The sequence below is a fragment of the Zootermopsis nevadensis genome, unplaced genomic scaffold, assembly GCF_977971745.1.
Source record: "Zootermopsis nevadensis isolate Lab colony 2312 unplaced genomic scaffold, Znev_1.0 Znev_ptg000021l, whole genome shotgun sequence".
Taxonomy (NCBI): Eukaryota; Metazoa; Arthropoda; class Insecta; order Blattodea; family Termopsidae; genus Zootermopsis; species Zootermopsis nevadensis.
Window position 1 is genome coordinate 3,865,647 of NW_028259153.1, and position 27,110 is coordinate 3,892,756.

Sequence of the window (27,110 nt, forward strand, 5' to 3'; positions counted from 1 at the left end):
CTTTGGATAACAAACAATATAATATCTTACTTTCATGGTCCAATGGCACTCCATACATTAGAACACAGAGAACCAATTATATAAAATGCATCATTGGCGGCTTCAACCAGGAAATCGTTGTCAACCGCGTATTCTAGTCTAATGTATGCCTGTTCAGGCTTATTGGAAATGGACATCATACAATGCCGAGGCGAGGGACGACCTATATATTCAGCTGCAAAATTTATCTCTACTTCTCGGCATATGTCTAAAAAAATTAAAAAATCAAGTATCGCTACTGGCCCCTTCAAAAATTCCGATTTAGAACAAATTCCAGTACTCAGAGAGTTAAAATGAGGATTTATGGAATGAATGCATGGCCATGAGAGATTGTCGGTGGCGATAAGTGTTCTTCCCTAGCGTTTCGACACTAAGGTCCAGTTACAATTATAGAATAAAATGAATAATTAATGTATAGGTTTCAAACCTACACGTGGCTTGTTGGTATAAATATGTTCAGGAGACCATGAATTTGCAACAGAAATCAACATGTATTCTTCAACTGCGTTTACCTTCCTGGTCATCACTTCTGCCTCCGTTCTTAGTTTTACAGTAGATGATCATAACTCATGTAAGTATCTACATTATTTCACAGATCCTGAAGCTGAAGGAGCCTCAGAAAAACAAACTTTGTCTGAGATATTTTGAGATATGATTTAGCGCGATTTTGGTTTCTTCATCACCGAAATTTCTTTCCTATTTCACTGCGTTATCAAACTATTATATTTGTCAATTGAATAAAAATTTACTTGGATATTATCCATCGTCTAGTAAATATAAAACGTAAAACGACGTTTCGGAGATGGGACTCTATCTCCGTCTTCAGGTTCCTACACAGTTGGGCCCACTAGATAGAGCTAATCCCTGCAGGAACCTGAAGACGGAGATAGAGTCCCATCTCCGAAACGTCGTTTTACGTTTTATATTTAGTAGACGATGGATAATATCCAAGTAAATTTTTATTCAATTGACTCTTCACCATCGTCAAGAAGTTTTAGATTTGATATATTATATTTGTCGTTTCTCTACAAATTTCCATACGACAAATTCACTAGAAGCGTGTGTATGATCATAAGTTCAAAACAGGATAATTGTAAAAATTCGCAGTTAATTCTAAAATGGAAATATATAATTCAGAAGCGATATATTGGTTGAAAAAACCCCTTTCCAATGAGCTGGTAATAAGCAACAATTTCCGAAAATATTTTAAGACATTTAGCGCAAAAGGGCTAATATTTGGTGGCGTATCACCATACATAAATCACGTGCATTTTCTGGCCGCTAGTGGCACATTTTATGGTAGACCAGATAACACTTTCTCCAAGAGAACTCGATGCCTGTTGCCTGTAAACCTTCCTGACAGACTTGCGGGACTAATAAAGATTTTCCAGCATTGAAGATGAACACAGTAAATACTTCGATCTGTCCAAAGTTCATTTCTAAAGAAATTTGTATTATTGACTACAGTGAAGTTTGGTGTATCAGTTGAAATGGTTATTGGATGGAGCACTTAGCTGGGATCTACCTTGGAAAGAAACACTTTTTGACCGAAATCCGTATGGATTTTATATTTCTATTACTGTGTGAAACTCACTTCCAAAAATGAAGGAACTTTTGAGATGGACTCTACGTAACATAGCTAATGATTTTCGTAAATAACGTGGTAATTTTAAAATATCTGGAAACTGTTGTAGTAAATCAAAATTTCATTAATTAATTACGATGAAATTCAGAAGTAATGGTCTTTACCTCTGCTCCCTTAAAATGCAAAGTGTAAAATATAAAACATTATAATTTCGCTTGTAGTTTTTATTGGCGTAAAACGTAGTTTCTCTTTTAAGAGGATGAACATAAATTTAAGACGTGTGATAACAGAGTACTGATAATATTTTGGCTCAAGATGATTGGATTAACGTGATTTTGGATAAACTTTCATAATAAGGAGCTTCCTAAAATATGGAATTCACCATATATTATTCTTATGTTAACTGGGATATGAATACGAAAAAATAAACAATATTTTGTTGTAAATGCATGTGGTAGGATATCACTCAATGAAGATGTGAGAATTATATTAAAAGAAATCTTAAAGTATTCTGTGTAATGGTTTGGAGTAGACTAATTTAATTCAGGGTGTAATATTATGTCAGTTTACAATAAAACATAATAAACACCAAGTCCCATTAAGGGCAGGCAATTTATTGATTGTCCGAGTGATTATTACTTTTCCAATAAGGACTGCATTGAGTCAGATGGTATATTATTATGTGTAAGTTTGACATAAGTACATTTTTTAATTTTGTTCTGCAATGCTCAATACACAGTGCCTATTCATAACTGTAATAGTCTGTGTTCTGGCGGCAAGAAATCATGCGAATACCTCAAATGTATACACTTAACTCTTTTTATCATAAAATTAGATTTTGTCCAAACTATACAACACTTCCTTAGGACACTAAGAGATGAGAGAAATTATATTTACCCTAACTTGAATGCTTACATCTTTTCAGACTTGAAACTATTCTCCCAGCAAGACTTTAACGAAGCATCGGATTATATTATAGGAATGAATGACCACCAACACAACAGTTTCAGATTCACTCGGTCTGCTGAGGGGAATAAGAATTCTCCTCGTATTGTGGTATGTCAGCTTATTAGGATTTGTTATTTATCTCAAGAGTGTTAATAAATGAAATATTTGTAGATAAATTTAAATATTATACTAAACAGAGAGAGTCTAGTTATTAATTCTCATAATCAGGATTTGAAGTTTTTACAGCGGTGAGTCTGAAGATGGCTGTCTCCTGGGTTGTTGCGCCGTGTAGTCTGGTAGAAGTTTATCGACGTTTCAGAGGTCCTTGCTGCCTCCATCATCAGGGTAATGAGTAAGCTAAGCTCGTGGAAATGGTAAACTTCTACCGAACTACACCCAGAAGTCAGCCATCTTCAATGTTCACAACCGTTTTGTTCATGTAAACAATTGGTACGAAATTCCCTTAAATTATATATTTGAAAAGAAAATGGTTATTTCTTCAGTTAACATAGATTTACGTTCCGATGCACATTACTTTCTTTTATTTGCAACTGACAATTTAATACGCTTTGCGTTAAAATATGCAGGCGGTAATCACTGTACCAAATAAGTTCGGGTAGCATATTTTACTTGAGTTCCTGACAAAAGGACCTGCGGTTTAAATATCAATAAAAACAAAAGACCGAACCATGATACGGTATCCAACCACTAGTGTCTACCTCCAATCCTCAAGATCCGATTGCCTCAAATCCACTACAATGCTATCCAAATTCCTCATTTTTCCAAGTATACATTTTTCAAGAAATTCCCTACCAAAATTCCTTATTTATCCTTGTCACTCCCACATTACTGTGGTCTTTTGTACTTAACTATCACAAAACTGGGGGTCTATATAAACCACAAAATTACTCAGCGTTTGAAAAACAGATGCAATTATTCTAAATATCTACACGTAAAATAACAGTCATTTTTAGAACTTATGCCAGCCTGGTAACGTTACCCAGATTTCATAATCCTTGTAAGTAACCAGATTTCCTTTAATGACAAAATATCTATTTTTTGTAGCAATGCTGCCAATATCCGCATGTAAGTCCAACAGATGAAGAAAAACAAATGATGCAGTCATGCAAACAGCAGACAAGTAGGTGCCATAAGTTGAATATATTGACCCTTAAAACGGTTCAATTTCAAGAATAATTCTTTGGCTCCTTTCTAACTGTGTTTCCCCATTTCTACCAATAAACGTTTTTAAAGTTCGCCTAATCTAACCTAACGTAACATCTCCATGTTCCACATTCTCCCATGTTTTGACTTTACTATGAGATAACCACTTTTAAATATAAACGAAATTTATATATTTTAAGTTTAGCTAAATTTCATATTTAAATTAAAAGTAAAGATAGGACTATGTTACTATATCCGTGGGATAAATCGTGTGCCTTTTACTTCAAACCAAAACTTTTGAAACGTTTGAGGAATCTTCATAGCCACTAGTAATATTACTTGTTTATTTATTATTGTGAATAAAATTAGTATTGTGGTTCTGTGAACATAAATGTTTTAATGACACTCGTTCCATTGTTAATAATCTACTCTAGGAATTTGTAGTGTTGTATGTAAATAGGTTTTCAAAATACATAAAAAAAATTTGAAGATACGATTTGCTGCATGTAAAATAATGTCTGTCGTTCGAAAAGTAGATTTATCATTCGGTTTCATGATTATAATTAATGAACAGTTATAGACAGATATATGAAATGTCTGAATAGTAGAGATAACAATCATAACTACAAATTCTGTACGAACTACGGTTATATCGGATAAAATTATCTCATTTGGAATCTGTACGACTGAAAATTATAAGCATAAATTAATAACTTAAATTTTATAATTTCAATTGAACTCGTCTGTCTAATAATGTTAACTAAAACGTTTAAATAAAAGCATTTTTCGTAACAAGTTACTAGAACTCCTTTAATGTTTATCTAGAATTCTCCATTGTCGATAATATCTATACGTCAAAGAAAGAAACCTAAGTTTCGGCTTAAATGAGGTAAATTTATATCATAAAAAACTTTTTAAGTTAAGTTCGAAACCCGAAGTGCAAATTATATTTATATGACGTTATGCCAAAACTATGTAGTGATTACAATTGCGAACATCTTCAACATTTACATTCCCAGAACATAAACGCCTTATTGCACTATGAATAAAAGCATCTACTAGGAGGTTGCCTGGAAGTTACTAACGCGAATGTTTCAAGAATAATAATCAGAAATCGGTACTGGGTACAGTTCAATTCTAACAACAGTTGACTTAAGTTATACATACTTAGATTAATTTCATTATACCATTTCCAATTCAGTGCGTGATGCACGTCTTGCCCAAGAATTAACCTCGCCTTACGCAAGAATATTTGGTAAAGATTCCTACTTATAATGCAATTGTTTTCGTAATCCTACCCCTTTATTCCTACAACGTCAAAATATTCTCCAAAGTAGCCGGCTCTCAATGACCCTGATTCTGTATTCGTTCTACAGTGTAAAGCCCGTACAGAATAACATTTAAATTTCGTTTTCTAATGTTTTCGCGAATAGAGGTTAATCCGCATTGAATCAGCAGCACATAAGCGGGAAATTTTGTTTTATGGCGACTAAAAGTATTTTAATTAAATACTATAAGTCATTTTGTAAGTTTGATTCAGAATTGATTATATTTATAATCTTTATTTTCAGTTTCAGGAGATACGTCAGCGGAAAGTAAGGGACCTCAAGCGCAGATACGTTTAGCTGTGAGTTGTGTAAAGAACTCCGTCTACTGGAACTGAATGTTAAAAACAGGTGTACTCCCTATCGGATTTGAGAGAGTGCACAGGATATAATTTATTTTGAAAGTTTAAATATTAATCAAAGTTTAAGTATGGCCAATACTCATTAAAATTACGTTTAAAATATGCTTATTTTTATATCAATTTAAATGTTCCTTAAGATCACAAGATAGCAGAATACAGAAGAGTATTATTTCAGTATAGAATACATGTCATTTGAAATTACATAACTCATAAAGATATAATAATGCTATTAAAACAAATTTTAAGAACCTACCAACCGACACGGACGATGGCGGCTGAATTTTTAACACTTTTTCGTATCTAAAGTGACCTTCCCTCATCAACCAATCAGCTTCAGTCACTTGTTGCACGCTCGCTCTGTTAGACGGTGAAAAGTATAAGGTTATTACAGGCGCAAGGTTGATGTCGACACGCAACTCCGCGATTTTGCCAAAGGACAATGTATTTTTTCATGTTGGCCACGAAACAATTTAAACCCAAAGAGCATCAGTGCATGTCATATACGTAATTCATCCGGGGATTGTTTAATAAATGTAATCATTATCACAATATAGATTTTCAGTAATAGGGTACCAGTATGATAATAATTTAATCCATCGCTTCTTAATTTTTTAACCGGAAAAATAAATAATGATTTTGGAAAAGTGCATTGGAATATGCACGTCTGTTTTCTGTATGTAAAAGCATTTCATATCTCGCCTCAACCAGCATTAAACTCACCGCGCACGTTCATGGATCATTCTATTTCAGAAGCAATAAATCTCGTAGGTATTAGAATGTCGAAAATATTTGTTGTTTAATGCTTAAAATTAATATATTTACGTAAAATTTATTTTTAGCAGCAAATACCAATAGTTGTAATGTGATTCAGCGCAAGGCTAGATGAATTTTTAAGAATGTTTCAATTTTTTAAATTAAATAATGTACAAATGTCAGAGAAAAATCTTGAAATTTGCTTATGATGTGTAACCATTGAAAGATTTTATGACGTTGCAGTAATCCATTAAAGTTTACTGAAAGGTAACTTTTTACGGCAATACGGATTTAAACCGTCTTATTATGGGGCTACTGGCCGAAATTTAACTCTAATTTTAACTGCATAAAAACATGCTACTGCGACTCTGATCAGGGATGATAAAAATTAATCAAGGACTTCCATTAATTTCTGCTAGAGATAATCTAATCTAAGAAGTCAAATTGGCCGCTGTTTCGGTATTATTAATCACTTGAAGTTAAAATATTCACAGACAGGTTTGTCTGTAATAAAATGGGTTCATACATGATCACGTTCGAAGTTCTAAATTCAAAGGATATTTATGGATGTATTAGCTGAGTCGTCGTGCGCTTCAAATATGTAATTTAATTTTATCTTTGTCTTATTTTTCAGTGTATTTCTGAGTGCCTGGGGCAGAAAAAGGATTTGGTAAGTTTAAATTTATAAGAAAATAATAATAAAATAAATAAAATACTTACGGATAATACAATTTGTGTTTACTGAAATTCTCTTTTCCCTGACATAAAACTTATAGTGCAGATTCAAAACAAATATCTTAATTAAAGTCGTCAATTTACTTAATATATTTTGTAAATACTGCAATCAAGAGTAAAAGGCTAATTTTTGGACAAATTTCAAAATAATTTTGACCCCTGTTCTTTGAATTTTTCATCGTATTTTAATTACATGTTATATCAGTAATTACTCCTTGAATACGCATCTAGTATATTACTTACCTACTTCAGGGCTCATTACACTCATGTGGGCATGTGTTGTTAGAATATCCGGGTTCCAAGAAATGTATTTCTAGTTAGAAAACCCACTATAAAATGTTCTAATACATCTGATTTTTACCATTTACTCCGGATCAAAGATTTGTCATCTTAAATTCAGTCAACGTAGTATCCAAAGCTCGTAATTATTCTCTATCAGGTTTATAACATGGGAATCTCTCGTAGAACACGATATAATTATTATAAATCTTATTTTACCTTTTTGAATTTGTTTAGTTAACCATGATCTATACAATAAATTATGAAACAGTAAAGAAGGTTCTGGACTGGTCTTTCCGTAAAACTTCCTAAGCAGCACATATGTTAAACTTTACTGAATGTCGTATCAAAACTGTTGAATGTTCAAGAATTATTTTATAATGTGGTCTTGTGGAATATAACGCCGTCAAGTTTTTTTTTTCTGACAGTTACCGATATTTAAGGGAAAACTAGTTCCCAGAACAAGGCGACGGTATGCGCCTTCTAAACTGTGGTATACGTGTACTCAATGTCATGACCCAACAGACTGTAATTTAAAGTTTTACATGAAACTCTCAAGAAAGGCAACGCTGAATACAATATTTAAAATTATATATTAAAATGGCACGTAAATTATTTTGGCTACATAATACATCAAATCTGTATTTGTAATTAAAATGTTTTAAATATCTGTATTAAAATATCACCATTCCAGAACTTACCGTAATTAAGACGTATGTTAACGAACTACTTAAGATCAAATTTAACCCAGACTTCTGTATATGTAAAGAAACGTTGGAAAAAGCAAATTTTACAGTCTACTGCCAATCATTAACATCGTGACTTAAAGTAAACACAAAAGACTACTATTTAAATGTGATATCTGTCCATTTAGCCGTCACAGTGCCCGCGTGGTTACTGGGATCGTGGGTTCGAATCCCACTCAAGCCATGGATGTCTGTCCGCGTTATTCTATGTTGTGCTGTCCTGTGTACAAGTAGAGGCCTTGCGACGGGCCGATCCCTCGTCCAAGGAGTCCTACCGAATGTCTATAGATCAAGCCAACGAAAAGTTGGGACCCGCAGTGCTCAGGCACTGAAGAACGGTTGGTATAAAATAAAATAAATTAAATAATATGACAATTTTATGGCGCGGATTTCTTATGCACAGGCCTGTATGTCGATATTAGTTTTTTTATTGACAAGTATCTAGTATTATTGTATAACTTTCTGTGTAAATTACAAGCAATTTGAAGTAGACTACGTTATGTTAGACAAATGCAGGACAACCGAAATATTTTATTTCATTGACTCGTCTCAGGTTAAATATACAGGCTGTTAAAAACTCAGACCTAATACATATAATATATTACACATTATAACAAGTTGTCTAGCAAAAATATTTACCATATATAAAGCAGACTAAGGCAGAGTGATTTTTTTTTATATGTAAGGTCACAATATTTCTCAACTTTGAACTGATAGTTTGTTTGAGTCCATGGAATGAATTTGGAAAATTATTAATCATTCCATGCATAATTAAAATCCCGAATATGAATTACATTCAGCGTTGGTGACCGCCCTCCCCTAAATGCGTGGTTTGATTTAAACTGAAGTACTGACCCTCAAGCCCCTCGCTAACTACCTTCCTCTTGCCGGTAACAGGTAGATGCAAACGGCTATGTGAAGTTGAAGGAATTCAAGGCCGCATATTTGGACCGTTTAAACGACCCAGCTTTGAAGGATGTAATCGAAAAGTGTTCCGATGAATGTGTTCCTGCAGCAAATGCAAAGGCTAAAGGTAACTGCAAATACGATCTTATTCAAACAAAACACCAGTGTAACTTATGACAACCAAGTGCGCCATTAGACCTTGGTAGGTTACGTAAACTTTGAAGATTTCTGTCTTCTGGGTTGTTGCGCTGTGTAGTCTGGTCGATGTTAACCAACGTTTCAGAGGTCATACTGCCTCCGTCATCAGAGTATGAAGATTTCCGTCTTCTGGGTTGTTGCGCTGTGTAGTCTGGTCGATGTTAACCAACGTTTCAGAGGTCATACTGCCTCCGTCATCAGAGTATGAAGATTTCCGTCTTCTGGGTTGTTGCGCTGTGTAGTCTGGTCGATGTTAACCAACGTTTCAGAGGTCATACTGCCTCCGTCATCAGAGTATGAAGATTTCCGTCTTCTGGGTTGTTGCGCTGTGTAGTCTGGTCGATGTTAACCAACGTTTCAGAGGTCATACTGCCTCCGTCATCAGAGTATGAAGATTTCTGTCTTCTGGGTTGTTGCGCTGTGTAGTATGGTCGATCGCCCTGATGACGGAGACAGTATGACCTCTGAAATGTTGGTAAACATCTACCAGACTACACAGCGCAACAACCCAGAAGACAGATATCCTCATACTCTGATGACGGAGGCAGTATGACCTCTGAAACGTTGGTTAACATCGACCAGACTACACAGCGCAACAACCCAGAAGACATAAATCTTCATACTCTGATGACGGAGGCAGTATGACCTCTGAAACGTTGGTTAACATCGACCAGACTACACAGCGCAACAACCCAGAAGACATAAATCTTCATACTCTGATGACGGAGGCAGTATGACCTCTGAAACGTTGGTTAACATCGACCAGACTACACAGCGCAACAACCCAGAAGACATAAATCTTCATACTCTGATGACGGAGGCAGTATGACCTCTGAAACGTTGGTTAACATCGACCAGACTACACAGCGCAACAACCCAGAAGACAGAAATCTTCATACTCATCGCCCTGATGACAGAGGCAGTATGACCTCTGAAACGTTGGTAAACATCGACCAGTCTACACAGCGCAACAACCCAGAAGACAGAAATCTTCATACTTATGAAATACTTATAGAGGTAATTTAGCTCGAATTAAGGTTGTTGGCGTCCTATGTCAGTTACCTACTGTAACAGAATTTGAAGCAACTGAAGCAGATGTGATGTTTACTTTCATGGAGCTGGTCAAAACACATTGGTTTAATTCATTGACTGAGGAATTTACGACCGGCCCATAAAACTGAAGGAAGAGCTTTCAGGATCAAGCCGCATCGATCTTTAAATGTTTTTCAACGTTGAAGGAAACACTATACCTTCAGGCTGAATGTTCGTGGGAGATTCGGAAGCCTTGTAAGATTTTACCGTGTTAGTTGAATGAAGATACCTTATACTCAGATTCATTGACAGATATTTACAAGGACTTTCGAGACCCCCTTGTTCAAACGGCGCCTTGAATATGACAACTACAGTAGTTCCTACCAAATGTCAGATAACATTCAACAATAATGATCCTTATACCAGAGAGTAAAAATTGTGCCACGAAAAACGAAGAACAATGAATGTCTGAACACGTTAACAACCTCTGATCATAAATACTTGACCACTAAAACCCTGGCTGTAGAATAAAGCTACACAGAACTCAGGGCTTATTAAATATATTATATTTTTAAATTCCCACAATGTAAATTTCTAGCTTGCCTTCTTGGGTAAAATAATTCTCTGGAAAGTTTACGTGAAAACGCACCACAATTATTGCAAAAGAATACGAAGACGTTCTAGGGTTAGAAAGGTTTTGTTTTTGAGAAAAACAGATGAAATTGAACACAACGAGGGAGGCCTCAACTCTATCGCATTATAAGAAATTTTAGAGAAAAAGTTGTCATAAATGTCTGTTAAGTTCTATAAAGAATATAATATAAATTATTATCATAACGTTTTTCTACAGGGAACAGACAAAGTTTTGTGTTATGTTACTGAGAAATAACAGCACCTCGAGGCAAATATTTATTTATCTAACTATTTTCCTATATCTAGAACTTGGTCCAGCACAAGCAGGCGGGAAAACTTGCAATGGTGCCTTTGGAGCAGCAGTGATGTGCATGAGATTCAAGGCAGAAATGGTAAGAATCGAAGTATTTATCTTATTAACTAATAATCTAAATGTTCCTAAAGGTACAATACAATATAAATGCATAGGATTAAGAGTTAGTCTTATGATGGCTGTCTCTGGGTTGTAGCGCCGTGTGGTCAGTGTGATCGCCCTGAAGATCGAGGATGTCTGAAACGTCGGTAAACTTCTGCCAGATTGCTACAACCCAGAAGACAGCCATCTTTATAAAATAATTGCTTTAATTTTGATATCGTTATGCTCAGAAGACTTATTACGTACTTTATGTTTTAGTTTTCTAATAACATTTTGAAAACCGTATAAAAAAGTTTTCTGTTTCATACTCCCAGCTCTATATTTATGCTCACAGTGACCAGAATAATGTTCTTTGGTTTCAGAACTGTCCCGAGAATCTACAGGTTAAAAGTAAGTACAAAACTTAAATATTTGGGAATTTCTAAAGCGTTTCTAATTGTATTGTGCCCCTTCGTCGCTGGGACCGTAGGTTCGAATCCCACTCAAGCCATGGATGTCTGTCCGCGTTTTTCTGTGTTGTGCTGTCCTGTGTACAGGTAGAGGCCTTGCGACGGGCCGATCCCTCGTCCAAGGAGTAATACCAAATGTGTATAGATCAAGCCAACGAAATTTGGGACCCGCAGTGCTCAGGCACTTGAAGAACGGGTCGTTCCCATATAAGATGTAGAATTAGACGTTATGTGTGTATATATATATATATATGTAAACAACGGTCGTTATAAAATTATTTTGTGCAAAATTTATTATATGCTAATAAATGTATCAGTTGTGGGATAAAATAAATATCCAAAATTACTTCTTTCGTAATGAGTAATAAGTATAGGGCAAACTCAAAATATGAGTAGCTAATTAATTATTCTGGGCGTGATGCTGACCACTCACCCCCAGATAGAACCGAGGTCAGGAATGAGTAGGAGCTATACTTCCACTCACCCCCAAACGACCTATAGTGGGACGTACATAATTAATTATTAAAACAGCTGAAACATACAAACTTTGGTTACGACAACGAGCAAGAATGTCATAAAGACGCAGTTAAGACAAAATGTATTCATAAGTTTGTGGTACTTTTCAGCTCAAAATCTTCAATCTTCTTCGAAATGTTTAACGTGTTTTATATTCGACCGAGAAATGCCTGCAACTTCTTATAGGCAAACTTAAAGGACAATTACTGCTTAACAAGGACAGAGCTAGAATTTATTATAATAGTAAAATTAATCTTAAATAACTATGATATGAAGCTCTGGACAGGGGTGATATCAGACACAATATAAAACACAGTCCGCTCTTTTTAACACAACAAAGAAACATACGGGTTCCTAACTGAGTGTCTGTACTACATGTAAGTTGTAAAAATTTTGAATGTTACTATGAGGGAAGAGGACATTTTGAAAGTGAATACAGAATTGCCTACAATTGACCGAAAATAAAGTATATTGAAGAACAGCAGATGAGTTGGGATCCGAATGGTGGCATTTAAACAAACCAGCTATTAGCTACATTTATTTTATAACTCAGAATTATTAAGTTAGCAGAAAATGTCAATGCGGGATAATGAAAATAAGTAGGAGGAATATATAAAATTTCACTTACAAATTTTGCTGAAAAACCTGAAAGAAACATGCCATTTGAGAGGCCTGGGGGAACATAGTAGAACAATTGTTTATTTGAACCGTCTAATAACAATAAAATGTTTTATTAAATATTAAAATATTATTACTATAATTAACATTTAATATTTAAAATATTAAAAATATATTAAAATATATATTAAAATGATGCTCTTTCTATCGAAATATATTTTAATATATTTTAAATATTAAATGTTAATTATAGTAATAATATTTTAATATTTAATAAAACATTTTATTGTGATTAGACGGTTAAAATAAACAATTATAATCATCACAATATGACGCAACAATATCACCTCACAGTAGAACAATATTAAATGGATGACATAAAATTAGAACATGCGTCTTTGAATTAGATTGATCTCGGTTTAAGGCACGGATTCTTGATAGCGGCGATTAAAATTCGGGTTGCATAAAGCAGTTACTAGTGTCTTGATCAGCTGAACAGTCGTAAAAAATAAAAATAATAAACCTTAATTTTTGTATTTTAAATCTGGGCGTAATTTGATTTCAGGTCCAGCATGTGATGGCATTAGGAAAAAGATGGCAGCATTGGCAGAAAAAGTTAAGCCACCGTCTGCTTAAATATTTAAAAATTTATATGAGCAATGTAAAACACAGAAACGGTAAATATTGCAAACTTTTTTTCTCTGTGTATTTCTTGATAAAATAAACAGCAAATATTACATTTTTATGTTTTAATTCATTACACCAATAATTCCTTGCCCTTGTCACATGAAGGCACATCATATTGTCCTTCGACCTCCCCATGTACAACGCTTATCTTAAGCCGGTCTTGACAAACATACGATCCAGATTGAACATTATAAAATTATTGTTTAATTTACAGACCGATTATAAAAACCACTACAAACATTTCACCCACGCAAGATCACGCTATACGCGACATACATTTACGAAACAACATTGAATGTGATAACAAAGTACAATTGATCTAGAAGAGGATAACTTTCCGATATTTAATGGACATCTGACGAAGGATTGCATTTAGAATATTACATTTAAATTTATATCGATTATACACCTGAAGATGGTTCATTGAAAACCGAAACATGTCGTGAAAAAGATGATGCTCTAATTGTAAATCGAACATTTCGATAGAAAGAGCATCATTTTAATATATTTTAAATATTAAATGTTAATTATAGTAATAATATTTTAATATTTTAATAAAATATTTTATTGTGATTAGACGGTTAAAATAAACAATTATAATCATCACAATATGACGCAACAATATCACCTCATTATAATGCAATCGGCAAGTCTGGCAAAGCAGTAATGAGAGCTCAGTTCCAGTGAAATCAGGCGCAACGACTCTATAAAGTAAAAAACATTCTTCCCAGTACTGTAAATGATATCTGATGCTTCTGAAGACAAGATGTTAGGTGGTACCACTCAGGCTTTCCTCAAATAATAAATATGTTGTAATAAATTTGGTGTCCGGTGAGAGTACTTCTTGCTGAACACTATTTATAAATTTGTATCTTATATGCGTCATGTTTGTGTTTGATTAAATATATTTATTTTGTACAGTCTATACACAAACGTTTGAAGTTTATTGGTGTTGTAAAAATTATATAATATTAAAACATTTTGTTGTGTAAAATATTATATTAGCGCTCTTAATCGTAAATACGATTTTACATTATATTTTTTAGCGCTTTTATTAAAACGACATGTTTCGACGAGTAATTTTTAATATATATTTATACGATTATTTATATATTATTTCCTATGTCAATTCATACTCATTCCAAGAAAATAATTAAACATTAATTCCACAGATAAATATAACGTCTGACTACAATAAGCAACTTACCATGAAAATGGAAAGCTACAAACAGAACTACGGATCATTATAATATATTGCATCAAATATCTAATAGTTTTTAAAATATTTTAAATTGGTAAAAACCTGAAGACGACGGTATTACCCGTCGAAACATGTCGTTTTAATAAAAGCGCTAAAAAAATATAGTGTAAAATCGTATTTACGAGAAAGAGCGCTAATATAATATTTTACACAACAAAATGTTTTAATATTATATAATTTTTACAACACCAATAAACTTCAAACGTTTGTGTATAGACTGTACAAAATAAATATACTATTTATAAAATTTATATCAGCGTATTTTCTTCGCCCTCTGTAATCTATTAAAATTTTATAATGCATGAAGAGGAATAACAGATTGGCCGATCATGTAGTACGCATTATGTTACATAAAAGGTTCATTAAATTTTCGCCGCAATTCCTAAAAACATGAAAAAGCTATGTATGGATAGGAGGATAAATTATTTCGTGTTCTCCACAGTCTAGGACAGGGGTGGGGAACCTGCTGCCTTAAGGCCACATGTGGCCTTCTAGGTCCTTAAGTGCGGCCTTTAGACTGAATCCAAATTTTACAGAACAAATTTTTTATTTTTATTAATACATGCTGCAACCAAATATTCAAATGCTTTCCAACAAAAAGCAGACACAACAAAGTCATTAAAAGATTAGTTAACTTTAAAATTAACAAATATTTTTTATTTTTTGAAATTATTTAGTACATAGAAGTTAGATTTTTACAAAATAATGTACATTTTTAAATGTATCTAATTGAAGTTTCTTGAATGTGGCCTTATTTGATTACAGCCAAATTAATGCGGACTTCCAACATGAAAAGGTTCCCTACCCCTTGTCTAGGGCGAGCAAGGGACATCTCATTAACCCGTCAATTTCTTTATCTGGGAGGTATAAAACCTACAATACGATGTGCAATTGTTTCGCAACAATAAAAATATACAGAAAGTAAAGCTGTCTCTAAGTACACCATATAGGCACCTGGGGGGAAGAGGCTGTACAGATCCTACTTCTTATTTAACCTGTCACTAGATAGTGATGAGTGGTACAAATTGAAATATATTGTTATTGTTGATCATAATAATATCCCTGTTTTATCGATATTAATATTGTTATTATTAATTAATAAGAATTAATCATTATACTTGTTTTCGCCGACGAGACACCCCTTTACTTCTACTACGTCTGGTTAGACCATCGAGGTCTCAAGAGAACAGAATTCTACGTGGCCGGGGACTGCACCCCTCTGGACGCCACCAGGTGATACACTGAACAACTTCTCCAAACAAGGATTATTTAACCCTGGAACCCAGATTCCTTCACAGGATGCTTGTTTATATGGGGCCTTGTCCTTAGAGATTATTGCTCAGCTGGCTTTACCCCACGGGTCACCTCTCTGGTGTCTTGGCCACCAGGTCTTGACGCTTCCGCCACACTTGTTTGCAACATAATGCATTAATGACCTAATGTCATTGTCGAAAAATATTGTTGGGCTGCAGTGGCCTTGGAGATCATTCGTGAAACAATCACCTACGAGATGTGGGGTGAGGAAAACTTTCGAAATATCAGTGAACTTCAAAGGATAAGAATCCCCGAACTTATTTTGGATCTAATTACATAGCTCAAGGCATATGACCTGTTCAAGGTATCCATGGAGATATTTATATTTTACAAATTTCAGCGTTGTGGTGTATCCATAACAACTCATTCCGTTTTTATGTACAGAGCTCGTATTGTCATCCATAGTGATTTCACTGGTAATGCAGGAAGTCCATAGAATTTATAGTTCAGTTGGTAACGTAGGTAAACACGTTATTTCTCCACAGCTGGATGATAAAATAGTCATAAAAAATACTATTAATGTGTTATAAAATCTTGGCGCATCGTTGAAAAGCAAAGAAGTAATTTTTTAATGGTTATGTAAATACAGGAGATGTATTTTATACTATTTCCTCCTATAATTACGGAAATAGTTTTGATGCGTTCAGAAACTTACTAATGTGAATGTTATTAAGTGATAATGTGTCTGCAAAGGAAGTCACGGTGGTCATTTCGAACCCTCGATAATTACATGCAAATTAAATTCTTGAATGAATTCAGAACAGTTATTTTCAAATAGTACAATAAAAAGTAATAAAGCCCTAAAAGATGTTTTTGATTCCTCAAATATGTTCCCTGTGAAATGATTCTACAAAAAACATAATTCCTTCCCTTCATTTCATATTCAATGCATATATTTAGACAAAAACACTAATATTTAAAAAAAGTATAGTATGAACATCGATATTAAGTAATTACGTTATGCAAGTAAGGTTTCAGAGTTGTGCAATTTTTTACAAAGTATTCCAGACAATTCTTTGTACTATGTATATAAAGGTAAACATAACCTATTTTCTGGAATCGAAGAGTTGATACGCATTCGATATGACTTGTTCATCACTACTTGTGCATCTGTCTCTGGCCGTTGTTGCGGTACAGAGGTACTCTCTTCAAGATTCTCAAGCCTGTAAGTTAACTTAGGAAATATACAATCAATGTATTCCATACAGCGTTCTAAATGATTCCACTGCTACTCTAAAATCGTGGGTTATTGAAAGAAGTTATATCAAATAATGTTCAATTAAGAATATAAAGTTTCTTTACATATCCCTTGCAGTATTTACGTTTATTAATTACCTAAAGCTCATCAAAAAATCGGACTCACATTACAAAATATACTTCATAATCATAATGGGATACCGGGAACGACCCGTTCTTTAAGTGCCTGAGCACTGCGGGTCCCAACTTTTCGTTGGCTTGATCTATAGACATTCGGTAGGACTCCTTAGATGAGGGATCGGCCCGTCGCAAGGCCTCTACCTGTGCACAGGACAGCACAACACAGAAAAACGCAGACAAACATCCATGGCTTGAGTGGGATTCGAACCCACGGTCCCAGCGACCGAGCGGCACGTGGCCCACGCCTCAGACCGCGCGACCACTGTGGACCCCTCATAATCTTGGATTACAAATTTACGGCCCTATTAATATTAAGCATGGAGTCATCATATTTCTGTATGTCGTCATATGAAAATTAGTAAATACTTTATTTGTTTTAATTCACCTAAGAAACACAGATCTACACTGTAAGTTTGAGGCTGGAAAAAATCGCATTAACCAATAAAATTATGTTTAGGAGACGAAAATAAACATTCCTTTAAGTCCTTAATTCGGCACAGGAATAAGTAGAGAAATATAATTTTTGTTATGATTTAAAATTCACTACATATCAAATATCAGAAAGCATAGTAATTCTTGAAAAGCTCATATTCTCTCGCTGATCAAGAAATTTCTCGCATTTTAAAATACATCAAGGGTCTCTTACTATGTTCCGAAGAGGGTTTTATCTTCAGCCCTGAAAATGAATTTCGCTGGTAAGAGCACACAATCTTAAAATTATGAACTGCTTAAAAGCGATTACGTGTAAATGAATCAAATAGATTTATACAATGATGATATTATAATACTGATGAAAAAATCGAGACGTTTATTTCAGTTGCCAGTATTCTGCCCGAATTAAGTAGTCTAGAACACCAGACATTTTCAGCGAAAGAACTACAGCTCGATATTACTTCATTGGAAGATGACCTTGAACAATTCGCTGAATCTTCCACTTTGTCTCGACTTAAGCGTAATGCTGCCGAAAGACATCGAATATATCCAGTAAGTAATTAGATATTTTAATAAACAAGCAGCTAGGTAGAAAACATTAGCGTAACTCACAAAATTATAAATAAATAAAACTAGACATTAGTCTATAGCATCATGATGGTAGAACTCTTTTCGGTATCCATGTTAAAAGAACACATCTAGAGATATCAGTAAATAAGAGTGAATTGCATTTGCACACTTTGCAATTAATAAACTCCTGCTACATTGCCATTTAAAAATTTTATTATAAAGAAGCTCCTGGGTAAGAACTTTAAGTACAGTTCCTTTAAAAGTGTTGATATTTTCATAATTCTCTTAATTTTATTAGAAATTTGAATGATTAATCTAACGATCCAAACATTGTGATTAATTTTGTATATTAAACATTTTAAAACGCTGTTTATTCGTTTCCATATTTTTTACTAATGACCATGAACAGTCCCATGTATTTTGAATAAATCTCTGTTACCTTATATGCAATATTTTTTGTAATAAATGATAAAAATAATAAGCTTATTGCATTCGATTATAAAAATTTAAAATTAATTAAATAAATGTTGCATACGAACATAAATATCTGGGATAATCTTATCCTAAGTTGTGCCAATAATAGACAGCAGCAGGATTTGAGGTTATCACGGTGGTGGGTAAAAAGATGGCTCTTCTGGGTTGTACCTCCTGTAGTTTGGTAGAATTTTAATAAATTTTCAGTGGTCCTTTAACATCATGGTGATGTCCTGTATGAATGATTTTTACAAATACTTAGAATTATAAATGAATGCCAGAGAAAAATACACTGAAAATAAGCAGGAGTTTGAAACGCTCATGAGTTTAAAGGTGGCAATGAAGAAAATTATAAGAAATTATAGTTTATTCGGAATTAGAGACATTATAAAAACAGGAATTATTTTAATAGAAATATATTTGTGCGTACATAAAATTATAAAGTTATTTTAATTATCTAACCTTGTGTGAATAATGAATGAAAATAATTCCTACAAGTTTTACTGGTTTTCTGAAGTTTGTCCATCTTCTTGTAATCCGAACAGAACTTTGGGGATAGTTATTATGTTTCCGTCCTCAGATGAGAAGCCACGAGGAACCCACTAAGGTGCACGCAATCAAAACTGAACTTGTATTTGCCTCCTTATCACGTGAGAACATAAACACATCGAAATTTCAAAACGTTGTGTTCTGTTAGAAGTATCAGATGATGGGCAAATGAACCAAGTTAAACGATTTGGAATAGGATATACCGCTCTCAATATTCTTTAAGAGCTCGAACGTTTCCCGTCATATAACTCGAATTAAAAAAGAAATTATTTATTAATTTGCTTTGTAATAGAAATGCTGTGGGAGTGGTGATGAACCTGATTTTACTGAAGAAACGGTGAAAATATACGAGGACTGCAGATCGCAATTGAATGAAAGTAAGTTAGTAAAAGGTTTATACATAATTTTATTATTTATGCTTAACAATAGTTTAAATTAAGACTCATTTTATTAATACAATATTTTATTTTCCGTCTATACACAAACTTAAAATAATGTTGTTTAAAATTACTTAAAATTATAACATTCTCAGTAGATACTGCATCTTGTTACATTTTTTTTTTCAATACAAAAAATGTAACAAGATGCAGTATCTACTGAGAATGTTATAATTTTAAGTAATTTTAAACAACATTATTTTAAGTTTGTGTATAGACGGAAAATAAAATATTGTATCAATAAAACACAAACATGACGCAATTAAGATATAAATCATTTTATTAAGTACTATTAAAGCATACTTTAACCTCGTAACTATGTTACAAGGTAGGCAAATTTTAAAGTATATGAAGCTTGAAGACAAATAAGTAACGGTGTTTCACTTACGGAGATAAAATATAATTAAAGCAAGTAATTAAAAATAAGCAAAAGAGGATTAAGCTTGTAAAGTTTTCTAGGATTATTACATATTATCTGATTCTGTTATTACAGCACTTCAATTTAATTACATAAATATTAGTACATTCTTAATGTTTCTATATTTTAGGTGAACGACAGAAATTTACAGGAGCGTGCGTAAGTAAACAAGGATAATTCTGAAAGTTATTTTATTTTTTATCAAATAAGGGTAATTTAAGAAGTTTAAAAAAAATAATTTTAAAGCATTACATAATTTTGTTAACTATAATTGCAGCCAACACATACATCGAACTTCGAAATTAACAATTAAATTCCCTGGCAGTACATAATGCAGAAAATAAGAGAAGTACTATGGATTATAATGATTTTAATCCATACAATTATAAGTAACGCCAATCAAATTAACATTAATCAAATTTTAATATAACATGGTCAATATAACATTAAAGATAAGTCTACTGTCTTAGAACTGCACCGTATTTAACGTGAGGATATATGTGGTTCAATCATAAATAGTAATATTAGTTTAAATCTTGTCAGTCTAATCACAATAAAATTCCTATTAAATATTAAAATATTACTATAATTAACATTTAAATATATAAAATATATTAAAATGATGTTCTCTATCGAAATGTTCGATTTACATTAGATCATCACTTTTTTACACGACATGTTTCAGTTCTAAAAGAACCATCTTCAGGTGTATAAATTATATAAACTTAAATATAATTTCTTAAATGCAACTTTTAGTCAGATGTTTATCAGATTTCAAATGATGTTTTCTTCCAGATTTTATTGTATTTTAATATCGTATTCGAAGTTGTTCTGTATGTACGTCGTCATTTCATAAATAGTAATGTTTACAATTACATTTGTTTTTAGAGCATTGCTGTGTGCATTGGCGATGAGAAAACAGTTGTAAGTTCAACAACAAATCACATATATTAAGCCTTAAATTTACTACAATAAATAATGTTACACTCTTTTTAACTAGTTTGAGCGAAAGCTGTTCACCTTCTCTCTTAAAATGAACTTATGAAATAATGAAACTTGTTACGTGTTTCATCACGCACCTTTTATAATATCTTGCTTTATGCAAGTGTTCGATTTAGTGATTCAGTTTATTTAGTTGTGTGTCCAACCGACCGCGAGACCGAAAGTTTTTGCGAAGGATAAAATATCATTATAAAAAGTGAGCACAAATCATCTTTACAAATTCCGAGGTTTCTAAAAAGCATAATGTGATATTACACAGCACGATCGTACAGATAGACACACTAAGTTTTAAAGGATACATCATATAACTGTGTGTTACCGTCTCTAATACGATGGACACCCTATTTATAAGCAATGTATTCCAATTGCAGGCGTACTGAATTTTCTGGCTTCAAAAAACCTTGATCTTCCACAGTTTGAGTTTTGGAAACATTTTCTTAATCAAATTTCCATTAGAAATTCCACCTTCTTTAGGTCCTATAAAAATTATTTACCAAAACGAATTTCCCTTCATTAAAACAGCACACCGAACTGAGTTGTGACACAAAGAACAAACGATGGCTGTAGATTTATTTTAGGTGTTAAGGTCAACACTAATGGTCATGAAGGTTGAATGCCGTTGGATTCCAATCGGGAAACCAATTCCATCTCATCGAGAACACTGGGCGTTGCATTAAAATATTCTCTGTAACTTTAAGCATTATACCCTATGTAATTTGCTAGCTATACACAAGACGGAAGGTAAGTGAAGAATGTTATAAATTTTAATCATTATTCCCGACTTCTAGTTAGATGCAGATGGTTACGTTAAGGAAGAAGAATTTATGAACCTCATCGATGAGGCATATACAGACGTTTCTTTGAAGAAAGCTGCAAGAATTGCAGGTCCAGGTTGTGTTAAGAAAGCCAATGAACGTGCTAATGGTAAGCAGAATACATTATCTGAAAGAAAGTAGATTATTTGGAATAAAAATGCCACAGAACTGGCATTCATCACCGCGATCTCGCAACTAAATACGACCTACCACTGGAGGAAAATAATTTTTATTAAGGCGAAAGTCGCTCAGCTAACGAAGACAAATTGCGCGTTTTAAGAAACCAAGAGACCACCAAAATTAATTTTAATATTCATGAGCTACAGGGGATTTAGTCAGCTCCCACACACATAGACTTACAATTACTTTGTTGATCTACGTAATCATTTAATGTAATCCGAAATCTCGGGAGTATTTTCTGAAATTCAGATTTTCAAAACTAAACTGATCTAAACATTCCTCATGTTCTACCTATCGTCTTCTAATTTAAATTATTGTCCTAATAATATCGGATGGAGCGTAAAATACAACATAAGATTGGTACAAACATGGCAGTCATAAATACGTACAAAGTCTAATCCGTGTGGCGGCTTGATATCCAATGTAATAACATATAAAGAAATTTTATTTTTTATTTATTTACATTTAAATACTTTGAAATACAGTATTTAGATAAAAAAATGTGTTCTATGTTCAACATTCACACGAAAATTTAGTATAGAATATTGGTGTTGTCACATGGCAACTGACGAGTGAAATGGATATCCAGCTTCGGGTTGGTTATTTTTCTTTACGTTACAATACTAAAGCACTTGTAATCCTCCTCAATACACGTGTTGTGTTTTATTGCGTACAGAAACAATGAACAGTGGGCAGCTGGAGTGGACTTGCAATCCGGCTGGAATTATGGCTTATCACTGTGCAAAATATGAGGTCATTCTGGTAAGAATTATATATATTACATTTTAGATCTCTGCAGCCTCAAGTAAGGAGACGTCTGTCTTTTGGAATGTTACACCGTGTAATTTGGTAGAATTTTAGAGACATTTGGAGGGATTTGCTGCCTCCATCATTAAAACAATTGTCGCTCTGTGGATGGAGGCAGTAATCACCTCTGAAATGTCGGTAAAATTCTTTCAAACTACACAGCCTAACATAATAGAAGACAGTCATCTTCATTAGAAAAATTGTTCTACAGTCACGAGAGATGAATACTGATGGATGTGACAGACTGGATACTTTATAAAAGTGGTAGATAAAATGCAGGAGATGTGACGTATTCAAATCAGAACAGAAAGATATAAACAGTTATCAAATTAATGAGTTAGAGTTCATGTGTTGGGGGTCACTCATTTTAAATTTGTGAGCTCATACAGACTATTTTTCTCACAGACCTGTAGAAACTGTCATTATCATTCAAATGCGACAGGCTCTAATGTGGTCGTACGTGCTACGAGAAACGTGTAACAATAACTTGCAAAGTAGTAGCATTTGTTGACTCTGTAACAACTCATAACCACTAAATGGAATCTCACATTAACCACGATAACATCACTTTCGCACATAAAACCAATTCAAAATTCGTATGTCATTTATTATTAATCTCATGTCAGATCCTGTAATTTGAAAAGTAACAATTTTTTTTAAATTTAAAAAGCAAAGTTCAAGCTTACTAGAATATAATTACTATAAAATTCTCTTGTTATAGATCACAGAATCGCAAGTTTTACGCACGTTAGGCCCTTATTGTTACGAAGTACATTCGCTACTAAAAAGCTCCGTGAGTTTTAAACACCTGCACGAATTTAGTGTTCAGCTGACATTCACTTACACCCACATACTGCGTGTACATATACAGAAACTCGAATGTGAGTATTTCTATGAATGTATTAAAATTTAATATGTTAATAACATGGTATATTCTTTCGTTTTCAGAACTGTCCTGAAAACCAGATTGTTAACAGTAAGTATACAATCCCCCTCCACATACACACACACATATATATATATATATATATATATATATATATATATATATATATTCAATAAATAACTCCATAACCGGTACACTTCATGAGAAGCTGATAGCCGTCCATGGGATAAATAAATGTCCGCATTTTATGCAATATAATGTTTCATTACTGTATTCAAATTGCCGTCAATCAATGTATCAATTGTAATATCATAATCCTATCTAAGCACAGATCTTCGATGTTATCAGCTGATTTCATGTTTTCTGATAAGGTGTTATGTGAATTGGTCATCCGTCTATGTGTGTTACATGCCCCACCCATCTAAGCTGTTATAAAATTTAATGACATATTACTAAGTTTCACGCAATATTTGTATCTAATATATTTTCTAATATCATTCGCCATTCTGTCACACACCGCAACTTCCCACAAGTGCATTGATACTTACGGTTAAAACAATGCATTATGCTCGTTACGTAAGAGGTAAATTGTACAGTCTGAAGTTATTTATATCGTCCACGTTTGCAAATTTCTTGTTAAAACAACAATCAGGATCAGACAACATGTCTCAGTCAAAAGTGACTGGGTTAGAGACTGAACGATCTTGGTTTCGTTCTTGACAGGGCAGGATTTTTCCCTTCATCTCTAAGTCCAGACCGGTATTGGGGCCAACCCAGAATTCTGTCCAATGGGTATCGTTTTTCCATCAACAGTGGTGAATTTGCGCGGACGCAAAGCTACCTCAGATTTTAAAAAGAGCGTGGATATATACCTCCACGCCTCCAAACGTCTGCGTGGTTTGCTGTTTAGTTAAGTTTCAGGGATAACTTCGCTTTTTACAATCTACATATTAATATATTCATGATAAATATTGTCTGCGGCAATTTAAACACATGTTTAGAGACAGGTTATATAATGAACAACACTTATAATAATTTATAAGCAATCCAAATATTATATTGGAGCAGATTTTGTTAAAAAAATTTGTGTGCATTACAAAATAAGGCAGAATTTAACAATGAATTATAATTATGTATGCAGTGAATATTTTTAATTGAGGAAATTGGGACCCCGCCAACGAAGAAACACTTTAATATTTTGAAATTTTTCAGGCAAAGAATGTGATGATTTCCGCCAGATGATGCAAGAGTGGAAGAACAAGGAACAACAGAGGCCAGATAATTAGAAACAGACGTAAATAGTGTAATGAACAACATGTATATGTATCCAGCATGAATTATTATCCCTTTGCTATGAAATAAAACAAGTATTGATTTCAGTTTGTCGATCATTTATAAGCCTTATTAAAACATAATAAAGTATGATATAAATGGACGAATAAACACTTTAAAGTATACGTTTAACGAAGTTAACAATAGAAAATAAACTCTGCGAATGAATAATTATCAGTATTTGCTCAGTTTAGTGGGTTTAGGAATAAAGGAATCTAGGTAATTATACGTTAATTTCGCTCTAATCGGTTTCATGTAGACTACTTACAGACACTTCAGTCACTAATCTATAAGACTGATTAATAAGCATTAAATGTTCATTGTGTTGAAAGCAGAGTTTATAAAATATAAAAGCACCATGGAAATTTTTTTTACAATTGAGACAATAATAGATTTTTTAAAACGAAAAAGCATTGAGGGATTGCATTTAGAATGCTCAAAGCTTTGTTAAACATATCAAATTTAGTTTATTACAAAAAATTATTTAGACTGCCATAAAATTAAAATTTGAAATTTTGTAACAGCGTTATAGTTATAATTCTATAGGAGTCTTAGCAGAATTGGAAGGTACGAAAAATCTGACATCACCGCCAGATTTAACACAATAGTAAGAAACATAATAAAGTCACCAGAAAATAATCCTACAAGGTTATTTCCTTTACATTTATATTGTGGGTGTTTCTTGTAAAATCTAAGACGTTTGTTTACATTTGTTTATTATAACACGACATTTTCAAGAACAGGGACCAATTTTCCAACTATTCCGGGGCCTATGGAGTTTATAAATTATCCTTGAGAGAGATAATAATTGATGTTACAGATTAAACGAAACATTGTTTTGTAGTTCGATCAAAAATGACATATTAATAAGTTATAATTGATGTAAGCCTAAAAGATTATTTAAAAAATATGTAAAGAATGAGATAATTTCATCTCATCGTAGAGTAATATGACATCAGTCTTCATTTGGACAGTTCTGTAATTCTATAAATTCGCTTTTAAGACAGGTGCGAATAGTAGGGACCAAAATCAAGACACCGATGTTCTCATTATGTTTTTAATATGCTATAATTCAAAATTATGATTGGCAAAACAATTTCCTCTCCACGTTATATCCCTATTTTCGCAAAGAGACATTAAAACAGTCAGAAAATAGTGCATACAAATCTTAAGTCAAACCATTTTCGTTGTACATGTAAATCTGAATATATGCAGGTATAAATTAAAAGACAGACTACCACACAATATTGCCATCTGTTTAGAATTTGGTTAAGTGTGTTAACAAATTTGCCACCAAATCATGTCTTTCGGAAGAGTAAGCCCATAATATAAAAATAAATGTAATTAAAGCCATGAATATATTTTTTATATATTTATTCCTAGATTAAATCAGTTCTGTGCTTACAAAGGCAATCTGTGGCACGGAAAATTAAGCTCCATATAATATACGTAAAGATGCGTGTTTTTTTAATAATGTAGAAAATATTATATTAATCAACATATCGCGACATATACCCTAAACACAAAGGTATAAACATGCATGTTATGTAGTACTTTTTATTATTAAATAACAAAATTCTATTTCATAAATTTAATGTAGTATAATTCATTCATGGACACATTTTCATACCTTCTAACGTATCCGCTCCATTTGTGCTGCTTTCAACTCACAAAAGTTTATACTTTTTACCAATGCTCGTATTACTTCATTTACTATCATTAATTTTACAAAAATTGTAATCATGGACAGGAAACCATCAGCACTGAGGCCATGTGGCGTAACACTGCGGAAAAAACAGGTCAACACGTGACATCATCTGTAACATATAAACATCAGAAGGAAATCACTCTGGCACAGAGAATACG

The 27,110-nt window shown here is 33.2% G+C and overlaps 2 protein-coding genes across 2 annotated transcripts; both read left to right on the forward strand.

The window, feature by feature from the left end:
• Positions 1–477: 477 nt before the first annotated feature.
• On the forward strand, positions 478–13,442 carry LOC110828061 (uncharacterized). Its single transcript, XM_087352464.1, has 9 exons — positions 478–610; positions 2,550–2,680; positions 3,638–3,713; positions 5,308–5,363; positions 6,811–6,846; positions 8,834–8,969; positions 11,012–11,097; positions 11,483–11,510; positions 13,269–13,442. The coding sequence occupies exons 1-9, from the start codon at positions 529–531 to the stop codon at positions 13,337–13,339; spliced, it is 702 nt and encodes a 233-aa protein (XP_087208590.1). The 5' UTR covers positions 478–528; the 3' UTR covers positions 13,340–13,442.
• Positions 13,443–17,036: 3,594 nt separating this feature from the next.
• Positions 17,037–25,291, forward strand: LOC110838447 (uncharacterized). The gene is made up of 9 exons (XM_087352580.1): positions 17,037–17,130; positions 18,160–18,326; positions 19,660–19,744; positions 20,353–20,381; positions 21,111–21,146; positions 22,013–22,148; positions 22,896–22,981; positions 23,975–24,002; positions 25,125–25,291. Exons 1-9 carry the CDS (start codon positions 17,049–17,051, stop codon positions 25,196–25,198), a joined length of 723 nt encoding a protein of 240 aa, XP_087208706.1. The 5' UTR covers positions 17,037–17,048; the 3' UTR covers positions 25,199–25,291.
• The last annotated feature ends 1,819 nt before the right edge of the window (positions 25,292–27,110 follow it).

Excerpts from the sequence above, each read along its gene's own strand:
- LOC110828061 (XM_087352464.1), top strand. The coding sequence starts at position 529 with ATGTATTCTTCAACTGCGTTTACCTTCCTGGTCATCACTTCTGCCTCC. Across the intron at positions 611-2,549 it reads AGTAGATGATCATAACTCAT|ACTTGAAACTATTCTCCCAG; the intron begins GTAAGTATCTAC and ends ACATCTTTTCAG. Across the intron at positions 11,511-13,268 it reads CGAGAATCTACAGGTTAAAA|GTCCAGCATGTGATGGCATT; the intron begins GTAAGTACAAAA and ends ATTTGATTTCAG.
- LOC110838447 (XM_087352580.1), top strand. The coding sequence starts at position 17,049 with ATGACTTGTTCATCACTACTTGTGCATCTGTCTCTGGCCGTTGTTGCG. Across the intron at positions 19,745-20,352 it reads CAGATCGCAATTGAATGAAA|GTGAACGACAGAAATTTACA; the intron begins GTAAGTTAGTAA and ends TCTATATTTTAG. Across the intron at positions 22,982-23,974 it reads CAAAATATGAGGTCATTCTG|AACTGTCCTGAAAACCAGAT; the intron begins GTAAGAATTATA and ends TTTCGTTTTCAG.